Source organism: Podarcis muralis, chromosome 4, assembly GCF_964188315.1.
Source record: "Podarcis muralis chromosome 4, rPodMur119.hap1.1, whole genome shotgun sequence".
NCBI lineage: Eukaryota > Metazoa > Chordata > Lepidosauria > Squamata > Lacertidae > Podarcis > Podarcis muralis.
In genome coordinates this window covers 60,313,431-60,337,031 of record NC_135658.1, presented here as the reverse complement: position 1 = coordinate 60,337,031, position 23,601 = coordinate 60,313,431, and the positions used below count along the sequence as shown (strand labels likewise).

The window sequence follows — 23,601 nt, the reverse complement described above, 5'->3', positions numbered from 1 at the left end:
AAGACCATTAAAATGTGATCCTAACATACATACTGCAAGACAATGTACTATCACTGAACAGCGACAAAAGAAAAATTCAAGTACTAATTTAAGAGCCTCACGTACCAAAAATACTGGCTTAACACACCACCTGCAACAGTATCTTTAAATTTGCTGCAAATGAGTTGTCAGGACAGGGAGGCAGCACCTTTGAATACTGTGTATATATATATCCTTTTAGAGAACAAAAATCATTTTAGAGAATAATTCTTACATGGAAACTTTGAGAGAAAATTGGAAAAGGTGTAAGGATTTGTAGCTGTGCATATCTGGTTGCCGTAAAGGTAAAGGGACCCCTGACCATTAGGTCCAGTAGCAGACGACTCTGGGGCTGCGGCGCTCATCTCGCTTTATTGGCCGAGGGAGCCGGTGTACAGCTTCCGGGTCATGTGGCCAGCATGACTAAGTCGTTTCTGGCAAACCAGAGCAGCGCACAGAAACACCGTTTACCTTCCCGCCGGAGCGGTACCTATTTATCTACTTGCACTTTGACGTGCTTTCGAACTGCTATGTTGGCAGGAGCAGGGACCGAGCAACGGGAGCTCACCCCATCGCAGGAATTCAAACCGCCAACCTTCTGATTGGCAAGCCCTAGGCTCAGTGGTTTAACCTACAGCACCAACCACATCCGGTTGTCATAGTATACTTCAAAAAGCTTCTGGCAAAGCAGCTCACCAAAGACTCCTGAGGAAGCTTAGTAGTCAAGGAATAAGAGGAGAGGTCTGCTTGTGGACCATGAATTCATTAAGCTGCAGGAAGCAAAAAGGAGTAGCCAATGCACCTTTCAGGCTTTAGGATTTACTCTGAGAATAAACACACTCAGGTGCTATACAAGTTCCTTTTTATTTTCTCCCATGAAGCAAGAAGTGGTTTTGTGCCCTGCAAAAGGGGGGGGGGGGTAACACCTCCTCTGCATCACAGCCCAGTATGATTTGGCTTCCTCTGCAGATGCTTTTTTAAAAAGTGGGAGATCCATATCATCATTATCAAGCTCATCTAAATATCCTCAGCTCCTGAAGCTATGGCAGAGCCACTTCCAGCTGGACTTCTCCACCCTAGCCCCAGTTACTACAAGCTGCCCTGTGGGGAAAAGCTCAGGAGAGCAAGGGAAGCAGGCAAAAGAGACCGCCAACCCAACTCTTGCTGGATTAACCTCTTCCCACCACAACCATCTACCACCAACTGCCCTGTAAGAAGGATTCCAGGAGAGGTAAGTGGGCAGGCAAAGAAGTCATCAAGAGCCTTCTCTTGTCTGTCCCAGCTGGACTCTGCTCTCCCCACACAAGGCCATTCCAACACTGTCAAGTGGGAAGGAACCTGGTGGCTTTATATTGTTTATTGCTTTTTTAAAAAAGTTGATGCTGTCAGTTGCCTTGGAAGGATTTGTATCCTGAATAGCAGGCTATAAATAACTATAATGAACAAATCGTATATTCATTGGCAATTTGATTTTCCTGTTATAAAATGGTGTTCAGTAGCAATTCAAGCCTTTACCAACTGGAAACTAATTGATGCCACCATTGCCATGTCAATACTTTCCTTGAACTCTTTGTTATTGCTTTAAAAAAAACTCAAGTTCACAACAGGAATAGCACAGCATTGTATTATGTGCCTCCAACATTAGCAGGCTATCAAACAGATTATAGCACCTCAGCTTCAAACTTCTCTGAAATAAATTAGCTTGTTCTCTCATAAAGACAAGATTAATGACCTGCTAATTTATGAATTATTACCTCTTTTCTGTTTTGTCACCAAGTTATTATCCCCATCGGCTATCTTCCACAAAAACGTCCCACGTTTGTCAGTTATACTAGTAATAAAACTCGCTCACTTATTCCTGGCTCATAAATATTTTTTCCCCAAATTAGATTGTAACTATCTCGTATCATTCACGCAGTACATGGGAGCACAGAAAATATCCACATTAGATGATTTTTCAATTTTTTGGTATATAGTTTAAGTATATTCAGTACCACAAGACAAAACTCACAATTCTTTTACACAAAAATATTAGCAATACATTTTAGATAACATGCCTTTATTATCAGTATAGGTCTATTTTTCCTATGTACTATTCTTTCTCCTGGGATTTGCATTTTGCAGAATTTACTGCACATCAGAAAACATCTTGGGCCAAGCTAAAGGCTGCTTTTCATGGTATGCTTATATTCTGGTTTTGATACCCAAGTACAATTAAACACATATTTCCTATCAGTTTGTTAAGCATGACTTCCTGCATAGTATAAACATTCATCCTCAAAATAAATAGCAAAGGTCTTATCCTAGATTGGTTCACTACTTCCAAATCTTTTGAAGAAGCACTGGAAGACAGCAAGTTGGTCCACCTTGTAGGGTTAGTTTTTAAACATACTGCAGAAAGCGCTGTCCAAAAGACTGCCACACCAAATTAGGATGTCAAAGCAGATAATTTTGTGAATATCAGTTGCAGGAGAGGTATTCACAAATCACACAAAGATCATTCTAGATCTAGAGGGACTTACATACCGGTAGCTGGATATTGTATAAGCTTAATTTCTAGCAGAACTAAGAAGTTGAAGATGTTATTCATTGAATTCGAGTTGATGTTTGTTGCTTTGTTACAAACCCAAGGATTGGGTCCACTTGTGTTTTCTCCTGGTATATTACAACTGCCAAAATTATACTTAACAGAACAGCAGCCAAGAGGTAAAATTTAATTAACACAAGAACTGCATGCCCTCATTGCAAGCAATTTGTGGCCCATCCTGCACCCACTGTGCACAAGGAGAAGTAGCAGTAATATTTTTGTAAAGATGCCTGTCCCAATCTGGTAAGGAAGATTTGCACATGCAAGTGGCCTTCTATGTGTACTTCCATTGTTGATACACATCTGAATGCACATCTCCTTCTGCATATGGTTCACAATGCCCATTTATCCTACTGAACTGGTTGTACATGTCTTTTGATGCAATACTGAGATGTATATCTGCTTCTAAAGACACCAGTTCTGGCACATAACTAGCCATCCATAACTACGATTAGAACACTGGTAGGCATCTCAAAACGTCATATCTTAGTATGTATGTAAAACAAAATAGGCCACCCACAGAACACAACCAGAAGAGAAAGAGGATAACTGATAACATTGTGCTTTAAAGCTCCAGGAAATTTCTGTGAAATACAGTGGTGCCTCGCAAGACGAAATTAATCCGTTCCACGAGTCTCTTCGTCTTGTGGTTTTGCGGTTTTTTTGTCTTGCGAAGCACGGCTATTAGCGGCTTAGCGGCTATTAACGGCTTAGCGGCTTTAAGAAAAAGGAAACAAACTCACAAGAACTCGCAAGACGTTTCGTCTTGCGAAGCAAGCCCATAGGGAAATTTGTCTTGCGGAACGACTCAAAAAACGGAAAACCCTTTCGTCTAGCGAGTTTTCCGTCTTGCGAGGCCTTCCTCTTGCGGGGCACCACTGTAAAAGATTGCTCCGATTACACCAGACACTGAACCGAGGCAGAATTCATAAGGCATATAGTGAAAATGATAACCTGTTCTTGAGTATAATATGAAGGCATATCTTTAACAAACACATATGGTGAAGTTTTCAGAAAATTATGCTTTTTAGATAGTGTTATTACATATGTAAATATTTATGTCTTCTGAATTGAGTAGTGGAAATAAATGTTAGTTCTAGCAACCATAGAAGTCAACATATTGTAAATGATTTGCTAGCCTAAGTAATGTGATGTGACATGATATTCAATCTTATTTGTAAGGATTAGTGGAGGATGTTTGGCTGTGTGGTCCGCTTTATTTTCTACAAACTTTAGTGATGTGACAATCAATGGTGTAGCCCATGTCAAGGACTGGCTGGACAAAGATGAATGGTGGGGGGGCACCAGTCAGGGAACCCCCAGGGGAAACCCCAGAGGAGGAAGGATCAGGACCAGGAGGTTGGTGGTGGGACACCAAGGAGAGTTCAGGCGGAGAAGAGTTCAGACGCTGCTGAAGAATCCAGGGAGTCTCCCTCTCCCGATGCAACAGGCTCCCCTCCCCTCCTCTCTGGTCCCCAAGAACCTGCATAGTAATGCGAAGAGCAGAACAGAGGTCAGAAGTGTGCAGACTGCAATTTGAGACTGCTTGGGAAACGGCCGGGAGAGGAGAAACCTTAGAGAAGTGTGGAAAGCAGGGACCTTCAGTCCTGTCAACTGCTCCATAGGGGCAAGACCTGCTGGGAAGTGTTGCTGAGACCACTAGGCCGAGTGTATGTTCGTTTCTTTGAATAGAGAGTTAACTTTACTGAAAACAGAGATGTGCTTCTTTTAGTGCTGCCCTGCGTCTGCCCTTGCTTTCTAATGAATGGGCCATTAGAGATGAAAAACAATGGAGAGACAGAATTAAAAAGAAGATAGAATTAGCCAAAAGCTAATATCCACCCTTATTTTAGTTTCAGAGTATTGAACAGCTATTGATTAAGCATGAAAGCACAGCACACCCAAAGACAGAATGTAATTATTAAAAATTTCATTTGAATTATTCAGGCACAAAATTAAAAAAAATAAAGCATATTAAAATGATTAGTGCCTTAACAGTTCAATAGCACTTCACAAGCATCAAGTACAAAGCAAACTATTTAATCAGTCATTGGAATATTGTAAGTTATAGAATTATTCACATATATTTATAACTCCAAAGTCTAGCTGCCACTGTTGCCTTCTGACCTGAATGATGGTCTGCTTCTGTACCTTTAACAGCAGTCTGACATGTATACATCAGCAGATAAAACTCTTCACATGGTACGAAGGTACCATAAGATATCTGCATTTTAGAGTCATAGGAACAAGGTGCAGATTATTATTATTTTTAATGCCAACCATAATAGTTGTTCAAAGCTTCAGGAATTAGAACTCTATTCCCCTTACTATATCTCATCAACATGCAGTTGTGGTTAACATAATGGCCAATTCTTCATTTTTGTGCTTATTATAAAAAAGGGAGTTTCACTTCTTTGCTAAAAAGATCCAGCTCAGTCTTGTAAGATGGAATTTGAATTTGGAATATATAGGCTAATATTTGTTTTCTGAAGCATTACATATAAGTAATTGAAGATAGCTTGGTATGTCACATCCAGTCTTTTACTTAATACGCACAAAACTCAAACTCTATGAAGCCTAAACACCAATAGCACTGATCCAAGCTACAAACTATTTAATTAATGTATGAATACAAATGTGCGAGAAAATTGAGAAGAGTTACTTTTAAAAGAAAAGAAACAAGTATTTTAACACGTTAAAGATAAACCAATATTGTATTCTCTTCATAAAGGTAAAAAAAAAGGTAAAGGACTCCTGGACGGTTAAGTCCAGTCAAAGGTGACTATGGGGTTGTGGCGCTCATCTCGCGTTCAGACTGAGGGAGCTGGCGTTTGTCCACAGACAGCTTTCCGGGTCATGTGGCCAGCATGACGAAGCTGCTTCTGGTGCAATGGAACACCATGAAGGAAACCAGAGCGCACAGAAACGCTGTTTACCTTCCCGCCGCAGCAGTCCCTATTTATCTACTTGCACTGGTGTGCTTTCAAACTTCTAGGTACTACAATGGAGCACTTACGCAACAAAATCCAGTGAATTCCAAATTAGGTATCCTGAATATTTAAGCAACCAGGCAAACTTGAAATTACCTGCTTTCATTGTCACAGCTATGGTTCAGTGATCTTTAATTTGACCCCTAAGACACAAAGATGGCACAGACTGACAATGTGAAATATGCAGACAAACATGTAACAATATTTCCCTCAGGTACATGAAGAAAATCATGTTGATGTCAAAATGAATCAAGGGCTCTTTTGAGATTCAAAATGAACCAAGGGCTCTTTTGAGATTCAGCAAGTGTGATAGTATCTTGTTGAAATACTGGTAAGCAATTCTGATACATTTTATTTTTATGTTAGCTTATTAAAAATATTTCCTAACAGATGGATGCCAACAACATCGGTAAGATTTCCAGTAAACATGTTGATAATTAAAAGGTTTAAATACCAAAATCAGTCACTGGCCTTTTTTGTATGATTATTCCACTACATATCCTGTATAATCAAAGCTGCTTGTCCCACAGGCTCTGTTTGCTTCACTGGCACAAGCTTTTACTTCCAAAGCTCCAGTCCTTAAATTTCCAACCGTAAATTATTTTTTTCAGGCACAAATTCTTTTTGAAGAGCCTGAAAACCATCAACTAGAAAAAAATTACTTGAAGCCCAAGGAAAGGCTATAATCATGTAATAAAAGCATTTTAAGTTGCATTATGCAATGAGTCCCCATGGAGGTGTCATGGAGCAAGTGATCAGACCCCGAGGTCCTCCTTGGAAGACCTGGAGAGGGTTCCAACAGGGGTGGGGGATAGAGGATTCTGAACCTCAAAAGATGGATTGTGAACCCCAAGGTCCAAGTGGGTTAGAGGGTGGAAACCAGACCTCTGAAGAAGATTCAGAAAACTATCAAGGTGTCTCCCATTACTGCCTTCCAGATACACACTTTCTGGGTTAGCCGAGTCTGTAACCTGAAGCGTATGTAACCTGAAGCGTATGTAACCTGAGGTACCACTGTACAGATATTGTTCCACTCACTGGCCATCCCTTCCCAGTGAAGAACATCTGCAGTAAACAGGATGGTAAGATATATGAAGAATTTCAGAATTAGTATCAAGAGTTTTGTTATTGACAGTGGTAGTAATAATTTACTAATCAGATGCTTGTTACCTCTTTCTTCTGCAGACCAAATATGTCCTTTTCCCTGGTGTGTAGGATGAATTCTGCTTGATGCCAACACAGGTATTTCTATATTTCCAGGGCTTTCAAAATATTCAGGCATGCTCACTTCAACACTGTACTCAATATATTTTGTTAAAAATTTAGGAAAGTTGTGCAGCGCATCTTTCTGTAAATAAAGGAACAGTGTAGTTGATTATTAACAATGTTTCCATGCTAACTGCAAGTCAACGAGGAAGCATGTAAAAGGTTCTGTGTACGCACCTAGATTTTTATTTCCTTGTTTTTGCAGAATTACTTTCTTAATTGTATTACATGGTTATCAAAATACTCTTCAAATTCTTCTATGTTTAAAAAGCCATTTGGGGGATTTGGTGGTGCAAATATAGTTTACTTTTTAACTTCTGTCTGTAGGAATGCTGTATTTCCCACGGCACACACCAATTTTTCTTTTCAAGTGAAATAGATGATACCGTTCTTACTAAATTAGGTTGGTTGGAACACTTAAGGATGGGGGCTGGGCACAGACATGTCAAAAGAAACTGGATTATCTCGTGCATATAAATTGTGTTTCAGCTGGAATAGGGTCCGCTAGCCCAGGAACCGCCATAGTTCTGATCCAACCCTGCTACTATGTGCTGAGATGCTTACTTCCAGATTTTGGAGGTTACCTCTCAAAATCAAACTTTGGGGGTTTGGGCAGCTTTATAACATAATGGAGAAAACTGCATTACAAGATTGGTGCTCAGAATCAGCTTAACAAAAGAGGCCTTTTCCAATTGTGCAGTATGCAGTCAAAAGTGTTGCTTCCCTGTCAGCTTCAAAATGTAATGAACAATGTACAACTATAAGATCTGCAGTCAATAATGTTCTTACCTCAACTTGTGACAGACCTAAAGCTGCAACTGCAACTCGAACACTGCTGCTCTCAAGTGTCCCAGTGACCTTTCTTCGCTCATACTCCAAAGCAGACATCTGCTGTTGTGCTGCAAGAGCCAGAGCCTTTTCCCTAGCTTCATTCACGAGAGGGATCTTCAGCTTTTCTCGAAGTGTATTACCAACACAACATTTCAGGCAAAGCACTGGTTGTATTTCTCTGTCACCTGTAATAAACAAGAGCAAGAGGTAACATCAACAATGGCCAACTAAGATTTTTGCTTCTACAGCACACCTGCACCAGGCAGATGCTAAATTTGGTACCATAGCACCAATTGCTATGGCTTCCCTGAGCAAGAGCCAAAAGCCTAGTGTTGGAAAAAGCTGACAAGGACAACACAACACAAAAACTAGTGTTGCTAACTTTATTTCTCAGCAGGGCTCCTGTGCTTCTAACCCCTATGGTTCAACAAAATGCACCTGACAAATAAAGTGAAGGAATAAACTTCATCTGGTAGATTTTCTCATGTCAAGCAACTACAAAGATACAGAAGTCCTGCCAGAAAAAAGTTAGCAATCTGAATTCCCATTTCTATTATGCACTGGAATCACGGAGAAAACCAGCTTGAACCCACTTGTTTTCAAACTTGTTTTCAATTTATCAACTAAAACAGCTGAACTACAACGCTACTAAAACATTTTCTTCCCCTTTTAGCTGTCATGGTGGAAATAAGTCTTAATCTTATAACTCTTGATTTTCATTCCTTCACAGTAAGCAAAAATAAGTGACTAGGCAAAAAGTCATTGCTAGCATTACAGTTCAAGCTGCTGGTTTCATTCAAAAGCACAGCACGGAACAAATCTTGAGTATGTAAAAACTGAGTTCAATTAAACAAAGATGGGTTTAGAGACTTTATATGCCCTATTGCCAAAGCTGTGTATATCTATGGCCCAGTGGTGCTAAAGAAATGTAGCTATATTTCTCGTTGATACTACTGTCAGTATATACTCCATTTTGGAGAAGCCTAGGGGCACACTGTCTCCGCAAGCATCAATCCCTTGCTGACAGGGCTGTTTGGCCCTCATTAAATGGACATGCAGGAGTATGTCTGAATCACAGGCCATGAAAGAAAGGTCACTTGTGCAGTAACTGTAGCTCTTCCAAGGTAATTTGCTGTTTGGATCCATGCAAAGTGAAGGAAGGCTATACAAGCTATTATCTTCAAGAATTACAATTACAGATAAGTAACCTTTTCTTCTCCTTTAACTATTGCCTGTTTGGGTTGCCAGGTCATTATCAACCAGTAATAAATCCAGATGGCAGAAAGGCTAGAGGATACTAATTGAACAAAAACTGCAAATTTGATTTTTGCAAGCTGAAGTAAGTCTAAATATAAAGAGACCTGTTAAAAAAAAGCTAAACAGGTTCCCAGGCCTGAAATACTGTGAAGAATTACAGCATGAAGCTTTTTTATACCTTTAAGGGTACTTCATGTGGCTTTGATAAATGGTCAGAACAGAACTCTATACATCAAATTTCAATCCTTTGGAGTCTAGGAACATTCACCTGGCATAGTGCTCATATAAGCAGAGTCATAACCATATGATACCAATATACAATGCTGAGACAACCAGGAAAGAAGCTGTAACTGATAATGATGTATGGAGAACACTGAAAATAATCCTTTGTTATTTGCACCAGTAGGGAGCAGGCATATGCAAGGATAAGAAATACGTGTGAGCAAGAAGTAATTTGTAATCCAAATAAAAATGTTTGACTACCTTTTGAGGTACCAGAAAAAGAAACAATTATATATTCCAATGGCAGTTTTCTGATGCCTCCGCATTGCAAAATATTTCACTGCTTGTGAAATTTATTGTATCTAAAAGTTTAACGTGGGGGGGGGGAGATATTTTTATACCCCCACTCTACCTTCTAGCATGCTGCTAATGCACAGAACATTTGGGCTATTCATTGGAAGTAAGCCTGAAGGCAATGGTAAATCACATGTTCCTTCCACCAGGTACACAAATTCCCCAATCTGAAACACAAGAACATATGCATTTCAATTTCGACAACAATCCATGCAGAACAAATTAGAAGCCTCTCAGACTATAAACAAACACAAATCCATTGCAGCAACATTGAAGCTTGACTTACAAGAATATTTCATGCATTTGAGAGTCTTCGTTTTAAAGCCTCTTCATAAACTAAACTGGAAATACTATAAGGTATAATAAAATAAATCTGGTAATTCAATGTTGGGTAGGAAATAATTAGGACCAGAAGTATTTGTCATTATTTCACATGGGTGCCCTATCAATGCCATGAAAGCCATTTCCCCCATTGATTGCATGTATTATTTGCATGTAAGATGTGATGTAATTGGCTTAACCCATATGGACCTTTAAATGTTCATCAGTCTTCAGTAGAGGACTTCAAGGATAGGTTTATCAACCTATTAGACTGATCCCATGGTGCATTCTTTACTTGCTGGAGTCACAAAAAAAGAACTCGGTATTATTCCAACATTTTGCACATATGTTTAACCAAACATTAAGAATATCATCTATAGTGGCACCCTTTCTAGAGCTCTAATCCTTGTAAAGTTAAGGCAATATTTCTGCCTTTATTAGGACAGTCTGGTCCCACTCATTAACTTTGAAATGCAGCTACAATTTAACAGACACCCAGAATTTATGGTTATACCTGTAGGCAATCTTGACACCTATAAATGAAGGTCAAATTAACAGTACTGCTCTTTTCTATTTCACAGCATGCTGACTCTTGCATTTAAAAATAAAGGTTGAAAAATCTTGAGCTCTCCCGTTAAGACACTTACGCAACTGTAACTTTTTAATGGCCACATGGTTCAAAACTGCTGAATATGGAAACCAATCCTTTAAAAGAAATTGTGTGTGTATGTGTGTGTTTTAGTCTAAAACATTTCCTCCATGGACACACACGAACTCACACACAGCAATTCTGCAGAGATTGCTAAGAACATCACAGCGATGGTGACTGTATGTATACTGGAATTGTTGCGGAGCAGAGGTTTTTACAACTCCACCCCCAGCAGTCTGGATAGATCTTAAATTGTTTGATAGTGTCATTTTCCCCATCACCTAGCTGATGGCTGATCAGCTCAGCAAAAGGGTAAAGTTGGTGGAGTTTTCGGGGGGGGGGAGCTGTACAGAGAGTGGTGGAGAGCCACATGCACCTCATAGACTGTGGCGTGCCTACATGTGTTCTAGTGACAGTTTTATCTCTTACAGCCTGCTTATCACAGAACTGTAGAGCTGGAAGAGAGGTGGGGCGGTGCTATTTCCCCCAGTTCACCTGAGGTTTCATAAAAATAGCAGCAACAGCTATAGAAATATCAAAGAGACTGGGAATGCTTTTAACATCAACTCTCCCCAACATATTTCTTAAGTTCCCCATCAGCAGGACAATTTCTTTTTACTGTATTATATTGTTATAATCAGCTATAAGATGCTGGATATCATTTGAGTGAAAGGTAAGCAATAATTTCATTGAATGAATGAATGAATGAATGAATGCCCTTTTTTTTGAAGTGCTTTGGTTTGTTTGCTTGTTTTAAAAGGTATGTGTTGGCATGCAGATATGGCTATGGAACATCTTGCATACTTTCTTCAAGATTGCTTAATATTGACCTATGAGTCCAGGGACCCACAGAGGATTGGAGAAGATCGGACTTTGCAAGAATGTTTTAGGATACAAGGATTTGAAGTTGGTGGATTTTATTTTATTTTTATTTTTTGCATTTTCAATGAACTGTTATAACAATAAGATTTAGTGTCCCAATTTTTCTCATGTCATTCATGAGGGAAACATATGAAAAATATACTTATTTACCTGTTCATTGAACAAAATTATGGCACAATAACGTTTTCCCATAATAAAAGGAAGATAGTGAAGCCTGAGGATTGAACTGCTTTCTCCCGTCAGGAAAACTACATCCATTGGGCTGAAGAACTCTTGTAAATAGTTTGATTCCTTAGTTGCCAATGCATCATTTGGAGGTTCAGCTACAGCATCAGAGCTAGTAAATGCTTCTGCTATAATATAGAAACATTGTAAGAATGCAATTACAGTACATAACAATACGTAATATTTTAAATTCTTAAGGAATACAATGAAACTTGACAGATAATAGAGAAATGCTAATTCATGCTTTCCATTTTTATCAGCTTTAACTATGCTGCTCAAAGAACAGGAGAATTTTGAATAAGGCACTTTTTTAAAGGGTCAGAACCACACATTGCCTGGTAAATCTGTTCCTGGATTTCCTGACATGTTTGTCTCCGTCTAAAAGCAACTCCGGGAGTGTGGGGTAGGGGAGAAATTACAATCGTGGCTGCAGTGTGGGAGAAGGGGCGTTAATCCTTCCTTTTAACACCATTCTCTGTTGCAAATCACCCCAGCTGTTATGAGCCATGCTATGACTAGACATAATACAGGCATTTGAATCAGGAATCAGCAAAGAGGTCCATTTCAAACAATCATGCAGTTAATTTCATATAGGCATTCAGTTGTAACTGTATTCAACTCACTTTTATTCAGAGTAGACCCACTGAAATTAGTAGTCATTAATTTCAATGGATCTACTCTGATTAAAAGTTAACTGAGTACAACCCAATGTCATACTCAGGGGTGTAAGAAGGCAGTGATTTCCCTTCTTATTTGTATTCATTGCAAGGACCGCTTATCTCTTCCCCCAGTAAGCAGTGATTGTGGCCTGACTCTAGGGGTGGGGGGCAGGCGCGTGTTTCTCAGACGACTGGGAAGGACATCATTTCCTCCTCCAATGGTCGCAGGGGATTCTGGTGGCTCGCCTGTGGTTCTGATCAATTCCTCACAGCAACTGTATGCTGACACTCTTTGCTCCCCACCTCCCTGACAACATATAATAATGGACACCACACACTTATGTTTGGATCAAATAAGGCCACAGATTTATTGAATGCAGATGAAAAGATTTGGCATAGGCACTGGGCAACCATTAACTTGCCAGAAGTGATGTCAAGGGTCAATTTGGCAGCAGAAGATTCCTAAGACTTGCATCAAATTAGTGGACCTCTGCAGGAATTGCCTCTTTGAGGAGTGCTATAGGCCCCAGCCCCTGCCTGAGCCTCTGATATAATCAACTCCCCCTGAATCCCTTTAATGGGATACCCTGGCACTGGAGGGACAGGAAGAGACTACAACCCCACTTCATCCAAGACTAAGGTTTGCCCAATGCCTACTCAGTAATCAACCAACAGTCAGATTGGGTGATTCTGGATACACACCCAATGCCTATGCCAAGACTTACGTACATCTGCAATCAATAAGGTTGTGGCCCATTTTATCACAAAGCAATTGTCTTGTGATTATTTCATCTCCACATATTAGCCCTTGATACATATTAGCTGCCACACTGCACCTGGGCCAGCAATCAGTGCTATTTCTGTTCTGCTGCAGTTTGATTTCTGCCAAATACTATCCCAACGTCTGCTATTTAATGTAAACTACATAGATTATGTACATGGGTGGCACTGTGGGCTAAACCACAGAGCCTAGGGCTTGCCTATCAGAAGGTTGGTGGTTCAAATCCCTGCGACGGGGTGAGCTCCCGTTGCTCGGTCCCAGCTCCTGCCAACCTAGCAGTTCAAAAGCACGTCAAAGTGCAAGTAGATAAATAGGTACCACTCCGGCAGGAAGGTAAACGCCGTTTCCGTGCACTGCTCTGGTTTCGCCAGAAGCAGCTTACTCATGCTGGCCACATGACCCGGAATACCTGTTTGCGGATAAACGTCGGCTCCCTCAGCCAGTAAAGTGAGATTAGCACCGCAATCCCAGTGTCGTTCACAACTTGACTTAACAGTCAGGGGTCCTTTACCTTTACCTTTACATAGATTATGTAAGTAATTATGTAACTTAAATTAAATGAATTTTTTACCTATTTTTGATATTTACTTTGAAATGAATGTATCATTTGCTGATTATATTCACTTGACTGATTTATTTTCCTGATCACATGCAAACTGTAGCAATTTCTGCTTCCTTTTTCATCAGAATTCTCTGACATCTACCTCTACTTAAAGTTAGTTCAAAACAAGAGGCAGGGATTGTGACTACTCTTCTAGAGTTAAAGCTTTCTTTCTTTAACATCCCACTGAATGCACACAAATCCCTGAATATAAGAGCTTCTCTCCATTGTGATCTATGTTATATACTATATATTGTATAAAACCATTTTACATACTATGCATTCTAGTAGAATATGTTATACTGTTAAAAACAAATACATACTTAAAAACAAATACATGCACTTAAAAACAAATACATACGAATTCAAGACAGAGCAACTGCAGAATTTTTTTGTTAAAGAAGTAGCTTTTTTTTTTTAACCTGGACAACAATATTTCCTTCATAAAGATAACAGCAGGCAGAGCAATTCTATCTAGAGGGAAGCTGAGTGGCAGATCCAATGCTGCTTCCTGAGTCCTCTTGTTTATACCAGTCAGGGCAGAAAGGGAGAGGGCAGTTCTTTCTTAATCATCGACATTGGGAGCAAAGCTATGTTTTCACTCTGAATCTGTATATATTTCAGGAAATATTGTTTTTCCTTTTTGAAATAAAGTCTTAAGTCAAAACATATATCTAATATATATCAAAACAAAACAGTAAAACAAATGAGATATTCCCTCTTTCAAAAGCTGCAAGGAACTAACAGTTATTTAAATAAGATAATTTAATCACTGATCTTTCAGGAGCTCAGCTGCCCAATACATCACTGAGAAATAGGGCCAACAATAATGAACCCATAACCTGGTAGGCAAAGGCAGGTCCTCAGAAGTATTGGTAAAATGATTGTTTCAGTGCTCAACTGAAACCCCGTCAAAAAGATACACAAAGAAAAGGCATTAGATAATATTTTAAGTGGATCTAAGACCTGGCAGATAGATTTAATAGGATCAAAGGATGCACTTGCAGGACTTTTAAACCCACCTCTCCTTTCCTTTTCCTGCCCCCCCCCCCACCTGCTCTCCACACCAGTGTACTGCAACTTCAAGCCAGAAGTGCCTTAGGGTGCAATCTCACTTACCTGGGGTAAAACTCATTTAATTCTGTGAGTCTTACTTCTCAAAAGACTTATACAAAATTACACTGTTACTCTTTAGGGAAGGTAAAATACATTTGAGCACTATAAGCCTCCCCCCGAAAAAATCAATATTTATAAATATAGTAGGGGGTTTTTCCAAGTAATCGGAAAAATGTTATATGTAGTTTAACAAATTAAACTGTGAAACCAATAATAAACATGATTAAAAATAGAGCTTACCAGCATTTGATCTGTCCTCTTGACTGCATAATTTTTTTATACCTATCACATCATGTCTTTTATTCAGTATGTCAGTTTCGGAGCTAAAAAATGAAAAACAAACTGTTTCTTGACATAAAGAATAGAGGCCAAATTCATGAATCTTGGTGTGCCTCGGTTATCACAGTTATACCCAAACCTTAACAAGCTGAATCATATAGACCTATTTCATTGATTAATATGAATGCTAATTTACAGGAATACTGACCAATTGCCTTTTAAAGAAATTTACCCAGCCATATCCACCATGACCAAGTCAGATTCATAGCCTATTAGAAAGATTCTCAATACATTTTTTAAGGGTCAATCACCTCCAGAACCTCTTGTTCTTGGGATGCTGGATGAAGTCAAGGCATTTGATTGTTTAAACTGGCAGTCTCTCTTCACAATTTGACGTTCCTTTGGTATTTGTGCATCCTGGGTTGATATGCTCTCAGATGTATGCTATGGGTTACTGGCCCAAGTTTTGGTGAATGGGGAACACTCTTAGATATTTCCCATTGGCCACACTATCTTGCCCTGGCCACAGAACCCTTAGCTTTGGCACTGAAAGCAGATGAGGATCTAAAAGGTTTTGAATTATCTGGAAAAATCCATCTTATCAATATGCTCACATATGATGTTGCACTATTCCTTTCTGACCCTAAAGCCTCTTTACCTGCTATTATGCACCAACTTGCTATATGTGGCAAGATATCTGGATTCACTGTTAACTTCACCAAATCTGAGTTGATGTGTATACACACCCCGCCAAACCTACAACTGAACTGACACAAAACAACTGGCCAGAAATACCTGGGAGTGAATATACCTAAGACTCCATCTGAACTAGAAAAACTGAACTTCACTCCCTTGATAAAACATTTAACAACTAAGCTCAAAAACTGGTCAAAGCTAACCATCTTTACTTATTCCGAGTCTTACCAATAAGCACACCCATCTCTCGTTTAATAATGGGCCAAAATTCTATTAAATTTTGTTCATGAAAACAAGAGGCCTCAGTTACCTCAACGAACCCTTTATAAGGACAAGAAAGAAGAGGTATAGCAATACCTAATCTCAAATGGTATGAAGACTCCACTCACTTACACAACACTCTTTTGATTTTACAGTACTCAGACCAGGTCCAATGCTTCACCTGGATCACTGTATTCAATATTTTAATGCCACTGCCATGTTACATTCAGTGAATGTGCTACCAATCTTCTACCTAGTTCATTAAGACTCTTTAATCTCGGCCCTTATGTTTCCTTCACTGAAATAACTTTCTAAATAGTTACACTAAATGTTCTTGCAAAAAATATAGCATCACATGTGTATAACAAATATGAGGTAATTGACCTTGATAGCTGATCTTTAATTCCTCCAGCAAACTGCCTTAATCCCAGTAATTTACCTGAATGTCTAATTTAGGCCACAAAATCTAAGAATTTCTATTCCATTAACTATTATAATGGAGTAACCTTGAATTTGAAAAGGTGTCCTCATCTGCAATTCCTAAATCTATTTGGAGTCTCAAAGGAATCCCCTAAGCCAACAATCTATTCAGTTACTCTAAGCTCTTTCAATTACAATTCTATATAGTTAACTGGCTTATTTTAATTTGTAATTGTAAATTCAAATTGTTCCCCTGAGATTATGACTTACTACCTCATGGCTAGCCATGTGTCACTGAAGGATCTTACTTGGTTCAATCCTAAACACAGCTGAAAATGTCTAATTGATCAGCAAGTGGTTTAGGACTGAAGCCTTAGGGCAGTTTTATATTCCTTTATGGCAGCTATTTTCATTTTCAGTATACTTTCTCTGCATGAGAAAAGGTATACTGTCTCTCTATGACTGGCTTGCCTCCTAATATCCATGTAAACAAAAGAATATAACACAAATGTCATAGTGAAACCTTGAAACTCCTGTGTTTGATATCCTGTATCTTGTTCATAGCCCATTGCCCTTTTTATTTGTTATGCTGTGGATTCTGATCTTTTGATAACTGAGTAAGATCTCCTAGTTTTATCTTATATAGTATTAAAACCCATATTATTCCACACTGATCACAGGTAAGGTAATATTATGAGTATCTAAAGCAGCAGTCTTCAACTGGTGGATCAGGAACCAGCTTGCGGTCTAACAGCAGTACTGCCACCATACAGGCATATGGTAAAATATAATAAAGTGGATCCCCAAATGCATTTAGGGGCTAAAGATGGGTTCCAGAACTGAAAAAAGGTATCTAAAGTATGCTTTTGACTTTCTGCCATACCAAAGGTTGAGTAGTGATACAAAATGACAGTACTGCATTTATGTTTCCGTATCATACCTAATCAATCATGCATAAAAGTAAAAAAAGAAAAGTATGGGTAATGGCTGCTCACAAAAAAAAAAAAAAAATGGCTCCAAAGGCCTATTGGCTTCACAAAACTTATTTCATGATACTGTACTTTGGTTCCTGGCTACAGCTGATCACAGTAGGATTGAGAGACAAATATTGATATTTCACTGTCTGAATCAGTCTAGATTCAGTCTAGATTCTGAATCAGAATCTAGAAGCCATCACAACTGATAAGGCAATTATACAGCAAAGAGAAAACAAACTTAGGGTTGTATATTCTACTCAGAATAGGCCCATTGAAATTGTGGACCTAAGTTATTTATGCCTATTAATGTCATTTTGTAAGTATGTTATTCAAGACAGTAATCAGCTGCAGAACATACATGTCACACTAATTTCTTGCTATTGTCTAACTCTGTGGAACAGGATTACATTTTCCATAATTAAACCTTGCAGCCAAATAATGAAATTAGCGATGTTAGGGTTAATGTGAGCTTCATCAGTTATAAAGGCTACAAAGAAGCAGCAGCAGCAGCAGCAGCATATATTTTAATGAATTGCCTTCAAAGAGAAGACTTTCATATATGGGTAAACCACACCAAGGAACTTAGGTTATAGCAGAGATTCTCAATTTGCATTTCCTTCTGCCCCCAATTCTAGGAGGATCTTAAAAGCAGTCACGCTTGTGGTGCTCTTTCAATGGACTAGAATTTCTTAGCTTCCACCTATTTCAAACAGTTTTCAGAAACCTCTTATAGGAATACAGTGAGGTAAATAAATTTACTGAGTACAATGTGATAGTTTCTTTTTACCTCACACATGGAAAGTTACCATTGTGGAAAGGATGGCTATACCACATATAACAGGAGTTAATAATACTGAAATATTCCATCCGTAATCAGGTACAAAGTGAATGTTCGGTGCATATATAAGATTTTTTCAACCGCAGAATTTCAGTAAATATAGATGAGATGTCAATGTAAACCCCATTCACAGAAACCGCTGGTGCAAAGCTATCAATGGAGAGCATTTCTGTGATTGGTTGAGAAAGAGCAAGAACACATGCACTGCCTCCCTTTGATTTCTGGCAGCCAGCTGGCCCAACCTAGGCTGCAAGATTGATCTTGGTGCCAGTCACTGCAGAGCTGAGTAGGATTTTCCCCCATGTCCACTCCTGCAGGCTAGTTTCATCACCTACTCTGTTCTACATGGCATGGTGGGTAAGGGCACAGGTGGTGGGTGTGGCTTAGTAGGTTAATTTGTTCACATTTTGGCAGGTATGTGCAGGAGATGGAAAGGCAGCAAGATCAACAGCTGAGCACCCTTAGACACCTTTGGAGCTGGTGGGCGTGTTCTGAAGGCAGCCCCTCCAGTCTGTGCATTCTGTAGGGCTGGATATTGAATGCCTAGTCTCACCCAATAGGCGCTGTTGGGTTAGAAATAGGAAGTCTTCCTAGATACCTTCAGGGCAGGGCTCAGGTAAGGGCCTATGATCAGGTCATGCTTTTGTCCTCAGCAAGGTAGCTCACACAGGATCTTCACACAGGAGCTGTTGAGTTATAGTTACCTCGACTTTCTAAGCATCTGGATAGAGTTCACGTTGTGCTAGCAGAAAAGTTCTGCCTGTGCAAGCAAATCAACCTGCTAGACAGAATGATCCCCTTCTTCTTTGCCTACATGCTGTTCTGTGGGGTCTCCTGACTCCCCAGGCCAATTAACCGGGTGGGGGGAGGGGGAAGAGAGGGGGGAAACAACACTGTGCAAGTGGAACCCCTTGCACAGGGCTTCTGCTGATGGGCAGGATTCACCTAGCAAGCTTCATTATTTCTATAATGACCAATATACACAAGGAACGTCTGCTGCTTTAAAAAGACAAGAGTGAGCTTGGTCCTTCCTCTCACTCATTAAACCAGAATGGGGGTGTAAGAAACACAGTGCATATGCACGCACACCTGTACCATTCCTCTGTATAATTACACTCTTGCAGAATTCCTTCATTTAAACTGCTACTATAACTACCATAGTGCAATAACCAACTAAGGAAGTATAAAAAGATATGACAGAATTATACTGTATTATCTCTCACTGAGCTGCGAGTTAGTAAGTTTGAAAACTTACCTTTTCGTTTTACCTTGTTTAATATGGCTGAGTTGGTCTAAGTTCTCAGGCTCAGTGATGCAACTGGTTGATTCAACTAAAATGACACTAAAAAATATTTCCAGTTTAGCAAAAAGCCTACAATATTTAAAGGTAATAAAACAAACAACTTGCAAAAATAGGAATACAGCAATACTTAGATTTTAAGATCTCCGACCTACCCATCCCAAAGTCTCTGTACTAGCAAAAATACTTTAATAACCAAACCTAAGCTTTTTTTTATGTACTTTTTACCTAGACAACAGAATCCTTGGAGAGATGAGGCCTACCCAAGGTGTTCTTGACCCCTGCCCCTCCCAGCTTATAAAAGCAGCTGTTGGGGGACTGGTGGAGTGGGTAATGGGAGTGAGGAATGCTTCTTTACATCAAGGCAGAGTCCCACCATATCTAAAAGAAGCAGTGGTGAAATGTCTTCTTTATAAAAACAAAAACTTCCAGGTATCCCAAAGTTATGGATAACTTTCAGCCTTTTCTGTGGCTGCTCCCATATTGTGGAATTCCCTCCTAAGAGAAGTTGGAGTAGCTCCCTCCATACTATCTTTCCACTGGCAAGCTAAGACCTCTGTATTCAGACAGGCTGTGGAATGCTAGGTGCAGATGATGTTGACCAATCAGCATTTTAATGCTGGTTTTAAATGCTTTATTGTATTTTAACTATTGTTTTTAACTAGTTTGTTTTTATTAATTTGTAATTTATAACGCTGTTTTAAAACTCTTAAATCTGAAAATGTCTTTTCCAGGGTGAGTAGAGCCTCTAGCCAAACTTTTAAAGACAAATAAAATGACATAAAACTCTGTAGCCAGAAAAGTTGAATGCCTATGGCCAAAGCATCATTTTGGGGAGAAAAAGTCAAAGCTAATGTGTCATCAGATTATTGCATATTTCAGATACAAAATCCTTTAAAACAACTACAAAATTTAACACAGATAAATTTAATAATACATGCCTGAAAACCAATCATTTCTTTATAATTCAGAGCATTTTATATGTGTCCTGGTAAATGGTGACATTTACTGGTTTTTCATGTTTAAAGCAAGAACAGAAAATTATGGAAAGAATATACAGAACTGCCTAGAAACCAAACCATTTCAATCTAATGTTTTACCTGAATGGCCCATCCATTTTGAAAGGACTAATAACCTGCAGATTTAATTCATTTAGCTCATAACATGGAGATTTGCATTTTAATACACCCTGTAAGTAAATGAAAAAAGCATTAGTCTTATAGCTCACAATTCAAAGTTAATTATATTTTTAAATAATCAGATCCTTTTGTTTTCTCTCTCTCTCTCTCTCTCTCTCTCACACACACACACACACACACACACACACACACAGGTTAATGGCAGTGCAATGTACACTTCGAAAAGTGTAAAGTTCTGTCAATAAAATATTCATAGAAACAGCCCCTTTCCAACAAATACTGAGGGGGGCAAAGAAACGCCGGCTCTCTAGAGTTGGCACACCCAGTGGGAGTTGACCCTTCTCTTCTCTTTTTACTTTTAGCCTTACATCTAACTTCCCTCATTCCCTCTGGACTAGCTAGGAGCTCTCTGCAGGAGGGCATCTGCTGCTGTCTTCCAAAGAATGACTCTATTTTTCATAGAAAATGGTGGATTTACAAGGAACACATGAGCCAGTGGTTGTGGAGAGGCAGTTTCATCTTGTGTTTCCGATAACCAACTATTTCAGCTATTGTCCACAGACCGTTTACTAAATAACCCCTTCTCTCTGATGGCGCTGCCTGCCAATTCCTGGAAGCACACCTCTAGGTTACAGCAAAGAAGCCAAGCATTTTCCATCTTCGATTTTTGTCTACCTCAAGAAAGGTGAACATTAGAGTCTCAATTCTGTTACCTCTTCCTATTTTCCTTAATTCCATTTCCTTGCCTGCCTCTGATTCTCACAAGATGGGGGAAAGGATGACTTTGCATATAACCTTTCACCCTTCATGATTCTTTCACTCTTCCCATAGCAAAGCTAAGTCTCTATGGCTCTTAACTCCAAACTCCATATAAAGCAACTTTCTACCCTCTGGTCTCTCCCTTCTTCGCAACAGTAACTAAATGTGTGCTCCAGGCAACTTGTGGCTGGGTTATCCTGTGCAATGGATTCTTAGCCCTTTCTCTTCTGTATGTTTCCTTAGGAGGCATTTCAGTGCCAGTTTGTTGCTTCCAAAGCATTTTATACTTGCATTTCTTACATTTCAACCATATTTCTTTTATAAATAAATATGATTACAACTGCAACAACAGTTTAGTTATTGCTAACTCTCCAGAGCAACCATGCTAATATGGTCTCCTTACTGGTCAGTCCGAAATCCCTCAAAGTAAGAAAGGTATTCAAAGCCAATGCAATTTGCTTTGTGCACAACTGTCTCCAGCAAGAATCAAAAGAACAGCGTTGCTAATTCCCCAAATCAACACTTCCTGTGAATACCCATGTAAAATACATGTTCACACATGAGCAGAACTGGCAGGGCCATCTTAAGCATATCTGGCGCCATGGTGCAAAGATCCCTCCGCCCCGGTCCCCCGGCCCCGTTTCCAGAGTTGCCAATCTTTTTTAGGGAGGACGGCTGGCTGCCGGCAATGCACCCAGCTTTGTGGGGCTGGAGGAGGAGGGCAGCGGCTGGAGGGCAGCTCCTCCAGCGGGGAAGAGGCAGAGGCTGGACGCGGCGGCTCCCAGCTCAGCTCACCGCTTCGTGCCACAGTGGCCATGGCAGAGAGTGGCTCTGGGTGCGTCGTGGTGCTGCTTCGGCGCGGCATGGCGGAGGCAGGCAAGGGCGGCGAGCTGATGCCAGGAGGCACTGCGTCCAGCCTCCGCCTCTTCCCTGGCGCACTCCAGAACTTGGCACCCTGCACCACTAGCCTCTATGGATAAGACGCCCCTGGGAACTGGCAACAGCGAGGAAACTTTTTTCAGCCTGAGGGACACATTCCCTCATGGTTAATATTCTGAGGGCTGCAAGGCAGTGGTGATCAGGACTAAAGCAGGCAGGTCCAAAATTGGGACACACACACACACACACACACACACTTGCTGCTCTCCAGCCTCCAGCAATTAGGCTTCAAACAAGCATGTTAACATTTTGTGGTGTGGGGCACTATTTTTGGCTGGGTACCACAGTGCCCAGGGAGTGTTAGCTCTTCCCTTCCCAGCTGTGATCCCTCCTCCTCAAAAAATACACCTCTCACAGCAATTGGGCTTTTTTCAAGCCTGTTAAATGGGAGGCTGGGCAAAAAGGTGATGGCACATGGTGCATTGAGATGCTCCACTGAAACATCTGAACCATGGACCGCTGGTTCCTCAGCCCTGTTTTAATAATGCAAGAGATATTTCAGCATCTTCAATAACAGAGAGATCTTTAAACATGGACTCACTATATAATATCTTAGGGTGTTTGCTATCTGGAACAAACAATAAATATGACCTATTATTCTATAATACACATGAAAACTTGATTCTAACGGACTACAGATTTTATCATTAAGTGCATGGTACCTACAGCAAGTTTAATACGACTGATCTTTGTCTTCAAGGAGAAAGCCATAGTAGCCCCAACCACTCCAGTTAAAGCTTTTGTAATAAGTAACAGCACAGCTTCAGCAGGATGCAGGAAGCGACTAGTAAACTCCACATTTATGGTTGTTTGGCTCCTAAGTCAGGAGATACAGCAATATATTTTGCAATGGCATTATGGCAAAGTCTTTCCCAGAATAAATCACAAAATGGTAAAAATAGATATTTCAAATCTAGTAAAAGTATGCATTGAATAAATATTTGACAACAGAAGAGCATGTGGGGAAATAAGCCTTACAAGCCCTAGAACAAGAATCCTGAATAGTAAAAAAAAAAAAATTAATAGAACACCACTGACTAAAACTGGCACAGAAAGATTTGTGTACGCCATTAAAATTAAACCCAAAGTAATTTTTAAATTATTTATAAATTTCTGAATAAAATATATACCAAATTCATTGCATTCTGTTCAAATTAGTATTTAATTTATTTTCACCAGATGTTCTAGAGTTCTTTTTCTGGATCTCGTATTATATGGGTCCCAGAGACATGTT

The 23,601-nt window shown here is 39.7% G+C and overlaps 1 protein-coding gene across 2 annotated transcripts in view; it reads right to left on the bottom strand.

Moving 5' to 3' along the window:
- Positions 1-23,601, bottom strand: part of CFAP47 (cilia and flagella associated protein 47) — a 186,448-nt gene that overhangs the window by 92,145 nt on the left and 70,702 nt on the right. For both annotated transcript variants that reach the window (XM_028727418.2, XM_077927386.1), the window contains 8 exons: positions 23,034-23,184; positions 20,631-20,719; positions 19,486-19,572; positions 15,000-15,082; positions 11,528-11,730; positions 9,584-9,692; positions 7,651-7,877; positions 6,766-6,943 (listed from right to left, as the gene is read on the bottom strand). In XM_028727418.2, coding sequence (XP_028583251.2) covers positions 6,766-6,943; positions 7,651-7,877; positions 9,584-9,692; positions 11,528-11,730; positions 15,000-15,082; positions 19,486-19,572; positions 20,631-20,719; positions 23,034-23,184 — 1,127 coding nt within the window. The remainder of the gene's footprint in view (positions 1-6,765; positions 6,944-7,650; positions 7,878-9,583; positions 9,693-11,527; positions 11,731-14,999; positions 15,083-19,485; positions 19,573-20,630; positions 20,720-23,033; positions 23,185-23,601) is intronic.